A 13,158-nucleotide genomic window follows, 5' to 3' on the forward strand; every position below is an offset into this window, starting at 1 on the left:
TGGATGTGCATGGAGTTCTTTGTGCACATCCCTACGGCTTTGAATTCAACTGAGATGGTCAAGCCAGCCCTGATTCTGGATCTCAGCCTGTGTGAGCCGTAAATCAAAACAGAGCACTCGGCCTGCCCTTCGCCCAGCTAGCCGAGGAAATGGAGCAAGACCGCGCCGTCCTTTGAAGCCCTTTCCCTCGGACGCCCATAACCCCCCCCCCTCCGATTTCAAAGAAACCCACTCCCAGAAACCCATCTCTGCCGGGTCCAGGTACGGCCCTCCTAGCCTCCCTCCCCTCGCCTGCCTCCCGTTTCCTGTGTGGGTTGAAAGCAAAAGACGCCGGCTTCCTCCGCAGTCGCCTTCTGACAGTTTGAAGGGATCCGGACGAAAATTGAGACGCTGGTAAATGTTTTCAGATGGGGCGCTTCAGAGGAAGCTGGTCACCGCGCGTTTGCTTGCCTCCTCGCCCTCCCCAGGTTTCGCCCGTTGGCCTTTTGTGTTTTTTAAGCCCCTCTGGAGGAAAAAGCCGCAGAAGAGAACGACTGTCGTCAAAGTGGTGAGCTGTCTGCCATGCGCGGGGTGGATTCTTGGGTGATGCTATCGCACTGAAGTACGGCCCCATCTCCTAAGGGGAATCTCTTACAATGTCGTCTCCCATTCAAATCCAAACCAAGGAGAACCGTGCTTAGCCAAGAGGGATACATTCATGCTTGCTACCACCAGACCAGCTCTCCTGCCCAGGGAGTGAAAGCAACTGCCCTCTTTGTGCCCTTCCGACAGCTGGCATTCAGATAGACTGCCTCTGGCCACGGGGCTTCTACTTTGCTCGCGTGGCCCACTGCTGCTGACGGACCCTTCTCCCTCCACGAACGTGCCGAACCCCCTTTTAGATCCATCTAAGCTCGAAGTAGGTGTGTGGCCCAGCCCTTGTTCTCACGCTCAAAAGCGCTGAGTGCATCTGTGGACCATCATGGGGAAGTGTCACTCTCCCTCTCCCACACCATCACTCCTTTTTAAAAATTCACATTCTAATTTAAAAATCTCACCAACAAATACAGAACATGCTGCCTACATTACTCTCGCAAAACAACGCCCGGCGGGGAAATGACTCCCAGGTGGGCGAGCTCAGCTTTGCCCTGCAAGCGCTTGATTGGGTGAAGATATTTGCACATGGGGCCGGCGGCCGGACGAATTAAAAGCAAAACCGATCCGTCACGTCCCATTTTCTTCCGCGTCGAGATCAAGGTGATGGTTTTGACCCAGGAAACTTCCAGGCTTGGGAAATCACCTTCTCCACGACACTCTGCCACATTCGCTTCACTGCACGTCCCGTTTCGTTCTCACTTTATCACGTATCAGTGTCTTTGCTAAACCGTCTCTTTCTGTAGCAGGGGGAGAGCAACCGGCCCTATCCATCTCCAGCAAGCATCCCTCCAGTGGCTGTTGCTGGTATCTGCCTTATGTTTCTTCTTAGACTGTGAGCCCTTTGGGGACAGGGAGCCATCTTATTCATTTATGTATTATTTATTTTTCTGTGTAAACTGCTTTGAGAACTTTGGTTGAAGTACAGTATATAAATATCGTTGCCGTCGTCGTAGTAGAAGACCCTTTGAGGCTATTCTCATGCACACCCTAACCTAGGCCTGGGTTAGGCTGCGTGTGAGAACCGCCGGGAAAGGGCCCGATCCTGGCAGGAAGTGCCACCTAGTCCTGCTTGGAAACCCAGATCTTAGCCAGAAGTGCATGGGCGAACACTTAACACAGGCTCCATGACTTATCCCCTTAGCTAAGCAGGGTCCACCCTGGTTGCATATGAATGGGAGACTTGATGTGTGAGCACTGCAAGAGATTCTACTCAGGGGATGGAGCCGCTCTGGGAAGAGCAGAAGGTTCCCAGTTCCCTCCCTGGCAGCATCTCCAAGACAGGGCTGAGAGAGATTCCTGCCTGCAACCTTGGAGAAGTCGCTGCCGGCCTGTGAAGACAATACTGAGCTAGACAGACCAATGGCCTGACTCAGTATGTGGCAGCTTCCTATGTTCCTATGGTCCTGCTGGCCAAAATCTGTGGGCCCTGCTCATGGACTGTCTGGCCGTGGGTTATTTGCCTAGCTCTGCCTTTTGCTCGGAGACACCCCACAAGGGTCCGACTTCCCGGGAAATACAGAAGCTGTCAGTAAAGGCCTGTTGTATGTCTGGAGCAGAGTTTGGAGGCGGAGGCTTCTGAAGATGTTACTGCTGTAATGCAAACATATCATTGTAAATCACCACTGGGATAGCGGCCTTGCGGCTGTGAAGATCCTGGGCTCTGACAGAAGCCCTTGAACTATCTGAAGTGCTTTTTTGGTAATTTGAGCCCATCTCAAAGATTTTTAAACAAAGCACTTGAAACGCTCGCAGACACAGCGATGGAGCGGCTTAAGAGGCCCCAAGAGTCCTGAATACGCTGTGAGAACGAACTATAATGTTGCCACTGTCTGAGGCCCATTTGGAAGCAACACAGGACAGGGCCTTCTCGGTGGTGTTTCCCTCCCTGTGGAACTCCCATCCCCAGGAGATTCGGTTGGCCCCTCCCTTCCATTCTCTCCGATTCTTCAAGATGCATCTGTTTAAGCCACTATCCCCCACTACTGGCCAACTGAAAGGGGTTTTAGAACTGGAACATAGAAACATAGGAAACTGTGCCTTCTACGAGATCAAATTCGTGATTCATCTCGCTTCGTTTTGTCTACACTGACCGGCAGCAGCTCTCCAAGGTTTTAGGCAGGAGTCCTTCCCAGCCCTACTGGGAGATGGTCCCAGGGATTGAACCTGGGATTTGGATCCTCTATCACTGAGCTCTGGCCCTAAGGGGAAGATGTTACAGGCCTCACATGAAGTCTCCCATCCAAATGCAAACCAGAGCAGACCCTGCATAGCAAAGAGGATAATACATGCTTACTCCCACAAGACCAGATCTCCTCCACTCTTGATTCTTTCTCTCCTGATGAAGAGTGCATGCATGCAACGCTTTCGGATTTGGTGTTAAATATATATTTTCTGCACATATCTGCCCACCCTACCGAGATGCCATTCCCAGCTTCCGGATGAGGTTGGAGGAGAAAATATCCTACCCTGCTGGGCCTTGGTAGAGTCTCAGAGTCCCTGCCTCCCACCTTGATTTTCACTCACAACCAAAAATCACAGGCGTACACCACTCTGAAGCGGGGATAGGATACTTGTCCTACCCGGCTTTTGATGGCGTGAATCATTCTTTGAAACTGTAAATTTTATCAAGGAGTAACAAATTTTGTTTATTTGTTAATTGTTATCTTTGTAATTTGTTAGGTGTTATCACAATCTGAAATTCTGAAGTCTGCCATTCAAACTTTTTGTTTGCAGGCCATAATACTGGAATTACTTTTAAGGTGGCTACGTTTTGCCCTGTGGCTAGTAAGATTAGGCATGATTTGCTTATATCTGATGCTGAGCTCTAAGAGATATGAAAGTAAAGGTCAAGTTTTGCCATCGAGTTGGTGTCAACTCGTGGCAACCACAGAGCCCTGTGGTTGTCTTTGGTAGAATACAGGAGGGGTTGACCATTGCCTCCTCCCTCACAGTATGAGATGATGCCTTTCAGCATCTTCCTATATCGCTGCTGCCCAATATAGGTGTTTCTGGGAAACAGACCAGCGGGGATTCGAACCAGCAACCTCTTGCTCGCTAGGCAAGTTACTTCCCCGCTGCGCCATTAGATGGTGATGGTTAACAAACTGCTGTATTTTACCGTATTTGCCCAAATCTAAGATGACTCTGAATTTAAGACTTTTAAAAAGAGGTTAAATAGAGGTTGTACCGATACTTACTCAAAAGGAAGAGGCCTCTGAATTTACAATGACCCCCTGGTTTCTAACATCAAAGGGGGTGGGGAAACCTGCTTTTGCTAAATACAGTATGATTGTGAAGATCTGTAAGTCGGGCTATTCCCAGTGTTTCTTTTCTTCTTGTTTCTGGTCATTGACCAAAATAAAGTTAGACAGACAGACGGATGGATGGACGGATAGACAGATAGAGATGGATGGACGGATAGATAGATAGATAGATAGATAGATAGATAGATAGATAGATAGATAGATAGATAGATGGATGGATGGATGGATGGATGGAGATGGAAGGATAGATAGATAGATAGACAGATAGATAGACGGGGAGAGAGAGAGAGAGAGAGAGAGAGACCGATCACATGAATAGTTCCTTTTAAGACTTTTTAGACTCCTTTGAGGGAGAGGGAACCATTTTCTTCACACCCATATTTAGCCAACTCGAAGATGATTCTGAATTTAAGACAACCCCATAAAAGGCAGAGGTCAAATACAGATTATGCCTGCATTTATTCGAAAGGAGCAGGGCTCTGAATTTAAGCAGCCTCCTGGTTTCTAATACCAAAATATTTGGGTGGAAAACTAGTCTTGGATTCAGGGAAATACAGTATTATTCTTTCCTATATGAACCGCTTTGAGGGCTTTGTTTGGTTGAAAAACTGTAAATGAATAGTAGTAGTACTATATTTACCTGAATCTGAGAGTAGGCTTCCCCCCCCCAAGTTATTTGATATTAGAAATCATCTTAAATCCAGAGCCCTTTTCCTTTCGCGTAAATAAGGGTATCACCTGTATTTAATCGGTCTATTTTAAGGGGCTCGTCTTAAATCCGGAGTCGTCTTGTATTCACAACATCTAGCCCAGGACGAGTAACTCACTCACTTCCTTCCTTCCTGTATTTCCCTGAATACAAGACGACTCTCCAGTTGGGGACTCATCCTGGGCTCGAGGTTGTGAATGCTACAAGCAGCTCAACACTGACCTTCCCGCAAATACAGCAGACGCCACAACATAAGGTAGAGAGTTTTGGAGACATTCAGGCTGTATTGTCAGTGGAGTTTGACCGCAGCGAAAATGTCTGATTCCCAGCCAGGTAGTTAGGCTCTTAAAATTTCCAAAAAGTCAGCGTTAGCACTTGGCTGCTTGAGGTTAGTCATGGCACCCTTTAAATGTTTCCTCCTTTCCACAAGCGTTAGCAAAAAGCTGCCACTGGCATTGTTGCAATTTTTGGAGTCCTTCTCCTGGGAGAATGGCGCCCCAGTTTTGCCTTTGGGGAGGGCCTTGGAGTGGTATCATTTTAAAAGGGGGTGTTCATTGTGACAGGGGATGATGGGAGTTGTAGTCTGGCAAAATCTGGGTTTTTTTTTGAAACCTCTGCTCTGCTGAGTTGCAATTGAATCCACCTTCCTTCTCGTTCTCTGCTTCTTCTTCTTCTTCTTCTTCTTGGGTCTTTGGGCCTCCCTCTGTGTTGAATTTTAGATTGTAATCTCCTTGGGGCAGGGACTTAATTCACTGTTAATCCGTTGAGATGCTAGAGCAATACCGTTTTTAAAAGAGGGTACTCAAACTTGGGTCCCCACCTGTTACTTGTATTCGCAATGAATTTTCGGCATTTGATTCAGATTCGAAACGCATCGACAAATTGGTTTCGTGCACATCTCTAGCAGCGGACGTAAAGGCCTGGCTGGGAGGGCAAAGGGGCATTCGGTGAGCCACCACAGAGGCAGCTGGTGAGGAGGAGAAAAAGGAGGAGGGCACGGCCTGGGAAGAGGGGGAGAAAGATGGCGGCTGAGCTGGCAGTGTAGCTGTGGCGATGGCTGCCTAGTTTTGAACCCAGGCCACTGCCACCATCATTAGAAACTGGGTGCGTTCCAGGAAGGGCTGTACCATGGGCCATTTCTAAACCTGCCGTTCCACTTTCAGTCTGCAAAGGAAGTCGCTAATGGACCAAGAACTGTCCTGGGAAATACTTTGTTTCTCCAGAATGTTTCTGGGCAGAGCGCGTCCCCGTGGCCTTCCCCTGACAGAGCCGGAGTGTGAATGTGTTAAATCCACATTAAGTGCCCCGAGCAGCGGCTGTTTATTTTTCCTCGTTCCGACCGCAGAGATCAAATTGGGATTTCATTTGCTGAGGACAAATGTTAATTAATAAAACCTATTTATTTGCTCAGAGGTGCCTGCAGCTTTGGGGTCACGTTGAGCATAATTGTTATTTCAAACCGAAACAGAAGGAAGTCTTTCGACGCTTTGAAGGGGGTGGCGGGGAGTTAGGAAGGGGCTGCATTTATTTTTCTTCAGAAGAATTTACAGCTAAAGCCTCCAGGCTATTCCAAACCCTTCAATTAGAGAGACGGAGAGGAGAAAAAAGCTAACAGTGTTTGTGCTGGACTTTGGTTGTAGGGCCCCGAGTTCAAATCTCACCCCCTCGGCTGGAATTCAAGGTTAGAAGAGCAAAAATGCCCCAATTTTTATTTCTTATATTTGTATTCAATCTTCCATAGAGGCTACCATCATTCTATCCTCATGAAAGCCCTGCGAGGTAGGTTAAAGGGCTACTAAACTTACACACAAATCTTTTTATTTCTCTCTTTAAACCACTTTGGGAACTTTTGTGGGAAAGCGGTATATAAATATTCGTCTTTGTCATGCAGTAGTGGGCTCTCTTTCGCTGGAGCTTTGCACAGCCATCTGTCAGGGATACTGCTGCACTGTTGTTGCACTGAGTAGGGGGTGGGGATAGAAGACCTCTAGGGTCCCTTCCAAACGTTCTATGCTTCTCTGATTCTATACCGTGCTTCTGGAGCCAACATTGTCCCCCCTCACCGCCTCCTTCAAGAGTGCTGTGTCTACTCCCACTCCTCCCCCCCCCAAAAAAAACCCTTGCATGTTGGTCTGCTCAAACATTTTTTATGGAATTAATTTTTTTTTTGTTCCCACGTACAAGATTGGTCCCAGCAGGAGGAAGGTAGCTTCACATAAATCAGCCGCAAAGTGGAGGGGGCAGTCTCAAACCATGGTCTTCAGTAGACAGGCTCTAGCATCTTCTCCCTTGTAACACCAAGGTAGGTCTTCAGCTGAGACCATTATTGGCCTTATCTTTGCTGCTCCACAGCGCCACCCAGTTGATGGCCAGAGTGGGTACTGCAGCTCATCAGCCCAGCCAGGCCAAGTGATCTGGAGGACTAACGGGGGCTGGGCTGTCTCTACTTGCATTAGTCCCCATTCTGTCTCAGCTCCTTTCCCCGCAGACTTTGAGAATCTACCTGATCATTGGCCTGACTGTTGACTGACCTTGCCTGTACTACCTGCCTCATGGGGCTGTAGCTCAGTCAGAAAGCGTCTGCTTTGCATGAGGAAGGTCCCAGGTTCAATACCTGGCATCTCCAGGTAGGGGGGAAACTCCTGCCTGAAACCCTGGAGCTGCTGCCGGTCAGTGCAGACAATCCTAAGCTAGATGGACCAATGGTCAGACTCACTATAAGGCAGCTTCCTATGTTCATAAGAACATAGGAAGCTGCCATATACTGAGTCAAACTCTTGATCTATCTAGCTCAGTATTGTCTTCACAGACTGGCAGTGGCTTCTCCAAGGTTTCAGGCAAAAGTCTCTCTCAGCCCTATCTTGGAAATGCTGCCCGGAAGGAGGGAACTTGGGACCTAGATGCTCTTGGACTGAGCAGCTCCATCCCCTGAGGGGAATCTCTTACAATGCTCACAACATGTCTCCCATTCAAATGCAAACCAGGGCAGACCCTGCTTAGCTAAGGGGACAAGCCATGCTTGCTGCCACAAGACCAGCTCTCCTCTCCTGTTCCTGTGACAACTAAACCTATATTCATCTGAAGAACACCCTAACTAGCCCATGGTCACTCAGTGGATTTCATGAATGAGGCAGGATTTGAACCCAGCTCTTTCTTGCTCACAGCCAGCATTTGGCCACACTGGGTCTAAACCAGGAACTTTATCTTCCCAATTCCGCCTTGCTGTGTACAGATCTTTGGCGGGGAAGAGGACAGCAGGCAGAAAGATGGCGCCGTGCTATTTTTGACTTTCCGTAACAAGCACATCTTATTCTTGGAAAAACCCTTGATTCCACTGTGAGAACTGTGGAAAATACAGTTGCAGTAACTTTTCCTCCAGTGGGTCCAACATCGTGACAAAGTCTTTGGCTGGGAGTGGGGAGGGGGGGTGATCAGGTGGTTGAAGATGCTGACTACATTTCCCAGGAACTGTCTCAGACAGCAGACTTTTCTGCGAGTTCGAAGTTGCCCCCCAAAAACCCACAGAAAAAGTGGGGGATTTTTTTACCCTGGATATAAATTAGTCTACACTCCTGGGCAATGAAAAACCTGAATCATGTGTGAAGTGCTCCCCGATAGCCAGCAGAGGCTTTGGGGTAAATTTGGCCGATATGTGAATGCACACCTCCGTTGTGGAGGAGAAGCAAGCTAAAAGCCGGGTATGAAAAACTTCCAGTGGAAACCATTTTCAGGCGCTTGGGGACACGAACCCAGTATGGTGGGAAGGATTAAGATGATGAATGGATTTACGCATTCAAGAAGAATCCTGTGGGGCAGTCAATGTCAGTTCTAGTTTCGGGGAGTTCCACAAGCAAATGGCTTCTGGTGGGCTGTTGCATCAGAAAGCCTGTGGGTAGGCAAACCAGCTAACAGTCAAAGAGGAAGAACAGCCTCACTGCCTGTGGGCATTGGCTCCATGGTGCTGAAACGTGCCTGCCCCCCAAGTATATGGGGCTGTAAAACAGCATCCGGACCTTCCAGGGCAGTCTGCTCTGCACAGCCACCTAAAAACACTGACCTTGGGAACAGCCCTCTTGAACACTTCTCCACATTGAGAAAGCTCCTGGCACCTAGAAAACTAGCATCTCTGAAAGAAAGCCAAGGTAGTACATTCTCTGATATCGTAGCTTTCAACAGGCAAGACATTGTTGGCACTCTGAAGTGGTATAATCCCAGCAAGAATGTACCATTTGAATATTCTGCTCTTAGCCTTGAAATGCCTGCAGAGTTAGGGATGGTGGAAACCTACATGCAAGGGTACGTAGCATCATGTTTTGGGGAGAGAAATACTGTGATGCATTGCCAGCATCATCCCGTTAATGATTACACAGGCACTAGCCAATAGACCCCTGCGTCAGATGTAAATATGTATTTTGAATCAGCCTTCATCTCTGTGTTGAAGAACCATGTTTCCCTGATTCTAGAAGGGCAACAAATACATTTCAAATCATCATCATAATCTTTGCAGTCACAAGAACTAAGAATCCAGTCTTTTTTTCGGAAGGGAGGGAGGGAGGAAAGGGGGGAGGGTTTTTTAGGAAACTGGGCTCTGCTCCTGATATTAGTAGTAATAAGCCAAATAGCCCCTTTCCCTACTTTTACCACCACAGTGAAAATTGGGAGTGAAAATGGGAGGGTTTTCTGTAGTGGTGGCCATTTTGTTCCTAAGACCTCTTGAAAGGATGGTGTATCAAGAAATAGCAACCTTTCTGGGACATCCGGGAAAAACAAAATGGCGGCCAGTCATAAAGACACCGGACGCTACCAAAGGGCAACAAGCTGTCCCCCCACCCCACAGAACTGGATAAATTCTTGCCCTGACACACCAGATTGGCTGCCACCCACCCTGGTTTCATTCCCCTCCTGGATTGCTTCAGAATTCCCAAACTTGAGCCAGAAATTCTTTTTTTTAAAAAAAACTAATTTTAGACTTTGCCTTAGATCAGGGTTTTTCAACCTTGGGCTCCCAGATGTGGTTGGGCCAACACCCATCATCCCCTGCCTCTGGGCATTGTGGCAGGGGGTGATGGGCATTGTAGTCCAACAACATGGGGGGGATGTGTGGGAACCTTTGCTCTAATTAATACGTCATGTGGTTTCCTCTATCTTTGTATGGCATCTACGTTACCATGGGTTCAAGAATGGAATCCGTTCTGGGAGTGAGAAGGCAAACACAAAAGCCATGGATCCCCCCCCCCCCCAATTTTCTAAGCAGGGGTTTGGACCTTTCTTTCATATATCCCTTTTGCAGATTTTGTGTCTTCCCCTTGTCCTATTTCCTGACAGCACCGCAAAGGCTGATTAGTGCGCAGTCCTCCCGCTGGGCAAGAATTTTGCCACATCATAACCGCTAAAAGTTGACATACAGCAGAGAGATCTAGGAGACCTCTGCTACAAATCAAAGGGCTGTCATAAAACTATTCCAAATTTCAAAACCATTCCAAAATAACGTTTTTTCCCCCGCTATTAGGCAGCAAATGGAAGCCAGATGTTTGCCCAGCAGAAGGGGGGGGAAGCAAAACACTGTATAACATTTCAGTCGAGAATTAAACTAAAACACACTCCGAGGGATCTTTCTCTCATGACTTGTGACTTCCTAGACCAGGCAGGAATAAAATGTGGGGCCTGCAAAGCTTGTGTGCAAATTCCAAGTGCAAGCTTACTCACTATACAAGCAGAATTCCTTCCTTGTTCCTAGCACAATTTTACCCTTCGCCAAACAGTTGCGCAGTTTTCTCAGTGCCACCTGCTGGCCGGCCCATGCATTGCAAGAAGAACCCATCTCTCTCCCCAGTTGCCACAAAAGCTGAGGCACCCTCCTCCTTTTCCGCAAAGAGGGGTACTTCCAGGTCAGGATCCAGGCGGGCTCAAGCAGGTATGCACGCACAGAAGGCTGGCTGCGAGGTGTGCCTGCATCGCATGAACTTTGTGGTGGTCTTGTGATCTCCCAACAGGTGAAAGCCTGAGTCTGACTCGCAGTTCCGCCAAGCGGAAGAAGAAGCAGAGACGGAACCGGACCACCTTCAACAGCAGTCAGCTCCAGGCGCTGGAAAGGGTCTTCGAGCGGACGCACTACCCAGACGCCTTCGTGCGGGAGGAATTGGCACGGAGGGTGAGCCTCAGCGAGGCCAGAGTGCAGGTGAGAGAGGCGGGGAGGGAGAAGTGGGGGTTGCCTGCCGAGAATGGGTTCCCTAGTGTCATCATAACAAAAGAAATGATAAATAAATAAATAAATAAATAAATAAATAAATAAAACATAATAAAATTGTCCTTTATTATTTTTAGCTATTGATATTCTTGTATTACATTTGGTGTGGGGTGGGGTGGGGGGGTTATGTAGATTAGGGATGTGCATGAATCGCAATTCGAATCGCGATTCGAATCGCGATTCGAATCGTGATTCGAATCGTGATTCGTAACACATCCCCGACACCTTTAAAAGGGAGGAGAGCAGGTCCATACCTGCTCCTCTGCCACTCGCCCGCAACTTCCTGTTCAGGCGGCACGCCCCGCAGCAACCATGGTCAGCAACCATGCTGACCACGCAAATGGCCAGTGCGCATGTGCGGAGGCCATGTGCACGCCGCTGGCACATGAGGGCAGCTGGTGGGGGACGTCCAAATAGGACGGTGCAGGTGAGCAGTGGAGGAGAAGGTATGGACCTGCTCTCCTCCCTTTTAAAGGTGCCAGGGATGTGTTACGAATCGCTCTCTGTGCACATCCTTAATGTATGGATGGATCGGTGGGGGCAGGGTATTACTTATATATATTATATGGAGGAAGATTGCCCACAGTTTCTTTCTTAGCACCTAAACAGATGTTTCAAGTGGGATGGTATTTTAGAGGGTTCTTTTGGAGTTGTTTGTTGACTGGACTGAACCCCATTAAGTCTTTTGAGTGATCAATTACACCAAATCAGACCCTTGGTCCATCTAGCTCAGTATTGTCTTCACAGACTGGCAGCGGCTTCTCTAAGGTTGCAGCCAGGAGTCTCTCTCAGCCCTATCTTGGAGATGCTGCCAGGGAGGGAACCTGGAACCTTCTGCTCTTCCCAGAGCGGCTCCATCCCTTAAGGGGAATATCTTACACTGCTCATACTTCTAGTCTCCCATTCATATGCAACCAGGGTGAACCCTGCTTAGCTAAGGGGACAAGTCATGCTTGCTAACACAGCTCTCCTCTCCTGGATTGACCTCTTCATCTGAGATAAACACCGGGATCTCTTTCTCTCTCCTTCCTCCCCACCAGGTCTGGTTTCAGAACCGCAGGGCCAAATTCCGCCGGAATGAGAGAGCCATGCTGGCCAACCGATCTGCATCCCTCCTCAAATCCTACAGCCAAGATGCAGCCATCGAGCAACCCATGGCCCCCCGCCCGACCACCCTGAGCCCAGACTATCTCTCCTGGTCCAGCACATCCCCATACAGGTAAGTCCAGGTCCTCTTCATTCGTTCCCTGTTCTTGTACTGCGGGACCGATTAAGCAGTGAGGAAGGGCCCACTCCCTACACAGCTGTTGGGTGAGATGTTCATTTTCAAGCAAAAGTTCTAAAAATAAAAATAAAAAAACCCAGATGGCTGTACAGTCACACAACTGCCTCACACAACTGCAGCATTTCACTAGGGATGTGCATGGAACCATTTTAAAAATTCATTTCGAGTTCAAATGGAATTCCAGAAATTCGTCTCGAATGTGAATCAAATTCGAATCTGGTCTGAAAATTCGATTTGGATTCCAATCAGATTCAAATTTATTTGATCCTCTTTTGGCACCTTTTTTTAACCAATCGGGGGCCCAAATGGTTTTTAAAAGGTGCCAAACAGCTCTCGAAGCAAATTTAAATTGAATTTTGACAATTTGAATTCAAATCAAATTGCCCTTTTAAGGGTTGATTCAATTTAAATTCAAATCACTCGAATCTCCCAATTCAAGTCGAATCGATTCGAATTCAAATCGATTTGCACATCCCTACATTTCACTGCCATTAACAAGACACAGTATCAAAAATGGAAGACTATGTGATATGCCAACCACAAAGTGCTTGATGGGAACCTAGGAAGCTGCCTTCTACTGAGTCAGACCCTTGGTCCATCTAGCTCAGTATTGTCTACACAGACTGGCAGCGGCTTCTCCAAGGTTGCAGGCAGGAATCTCATTAAGCCTCATCTTGGAGATGCCAAGGAGGGAACCTGGACCATCTGCATGCAAGCATACAGGTGCTCTTCCCAGAGTGGCCCCATCCCCTGAGGGGTATGTCTTCCAGTGCATGTAGTCTCCCATTCAAATGCAAACCAAGGTGGACCTTGCTTAGCAAAGGGGATGATTCATGCTGGCTACCACAAGACCACCTCTCCTCTTTTTGAATTGACTATTTGGTGGGAGATATATATATATAGAGAGAGAGAGATCTGGTGGGAGAGATAGAAAAGTTTTTGTTCTATTTTTTCATGCAAGTCTTAATGCCTCTTTCCCTTCGTTTTGCTCCTGTTTCACTCCCCTTCCCTGCCCCCT

At 48.0% G+C, this 13,158-nt stretch overlaps 1 protein-coding gene across 2 annotated transcripts in view; it reads left to right on the forward strand.

Moving 5' to 3' along the window:
• Positions 1 to 13,158, forward strand: part of PRRX2 (paired related homeobox 2) — a 68,798-nt gene that overhangs the window by 50,591 nt on the left and 5,049 nt on the right. For both annotated transcript variants that reach the window (XM_053281780.1, XM_053281781.1), the window contains exons 2-3: positions 10,602 to 10,786; positions 11,896 to 12,074. In XM_053281780.1, coding sequence (XP_053137755.1) covers positions 10,602 to 10,786; positions 11,896 to 12,074 — 364 coding nt within the window. The remainder of the gene's footprint in view (positions 1 to 10,601; positions 10,787 to 11,895; positions 12,075 to 13,158) is intronic.

The sequence above is a fragment of the Hemicordylus capensis genome, chromosome 17 (assembly GCF_027244095.1).
Source record: "Hemicordylus capensis ecotype Gifberg chromosome 17, rHemCap1.1.pri, whole genome shotgun sequence".
In the NCBI taxonomy this organism is placed as follows: Eukaryota; Metazoa; Chordata; class Lepidosauria; order Squamata; family Cordylidae; genus Hemicordylus; species Hemicordylus capensis.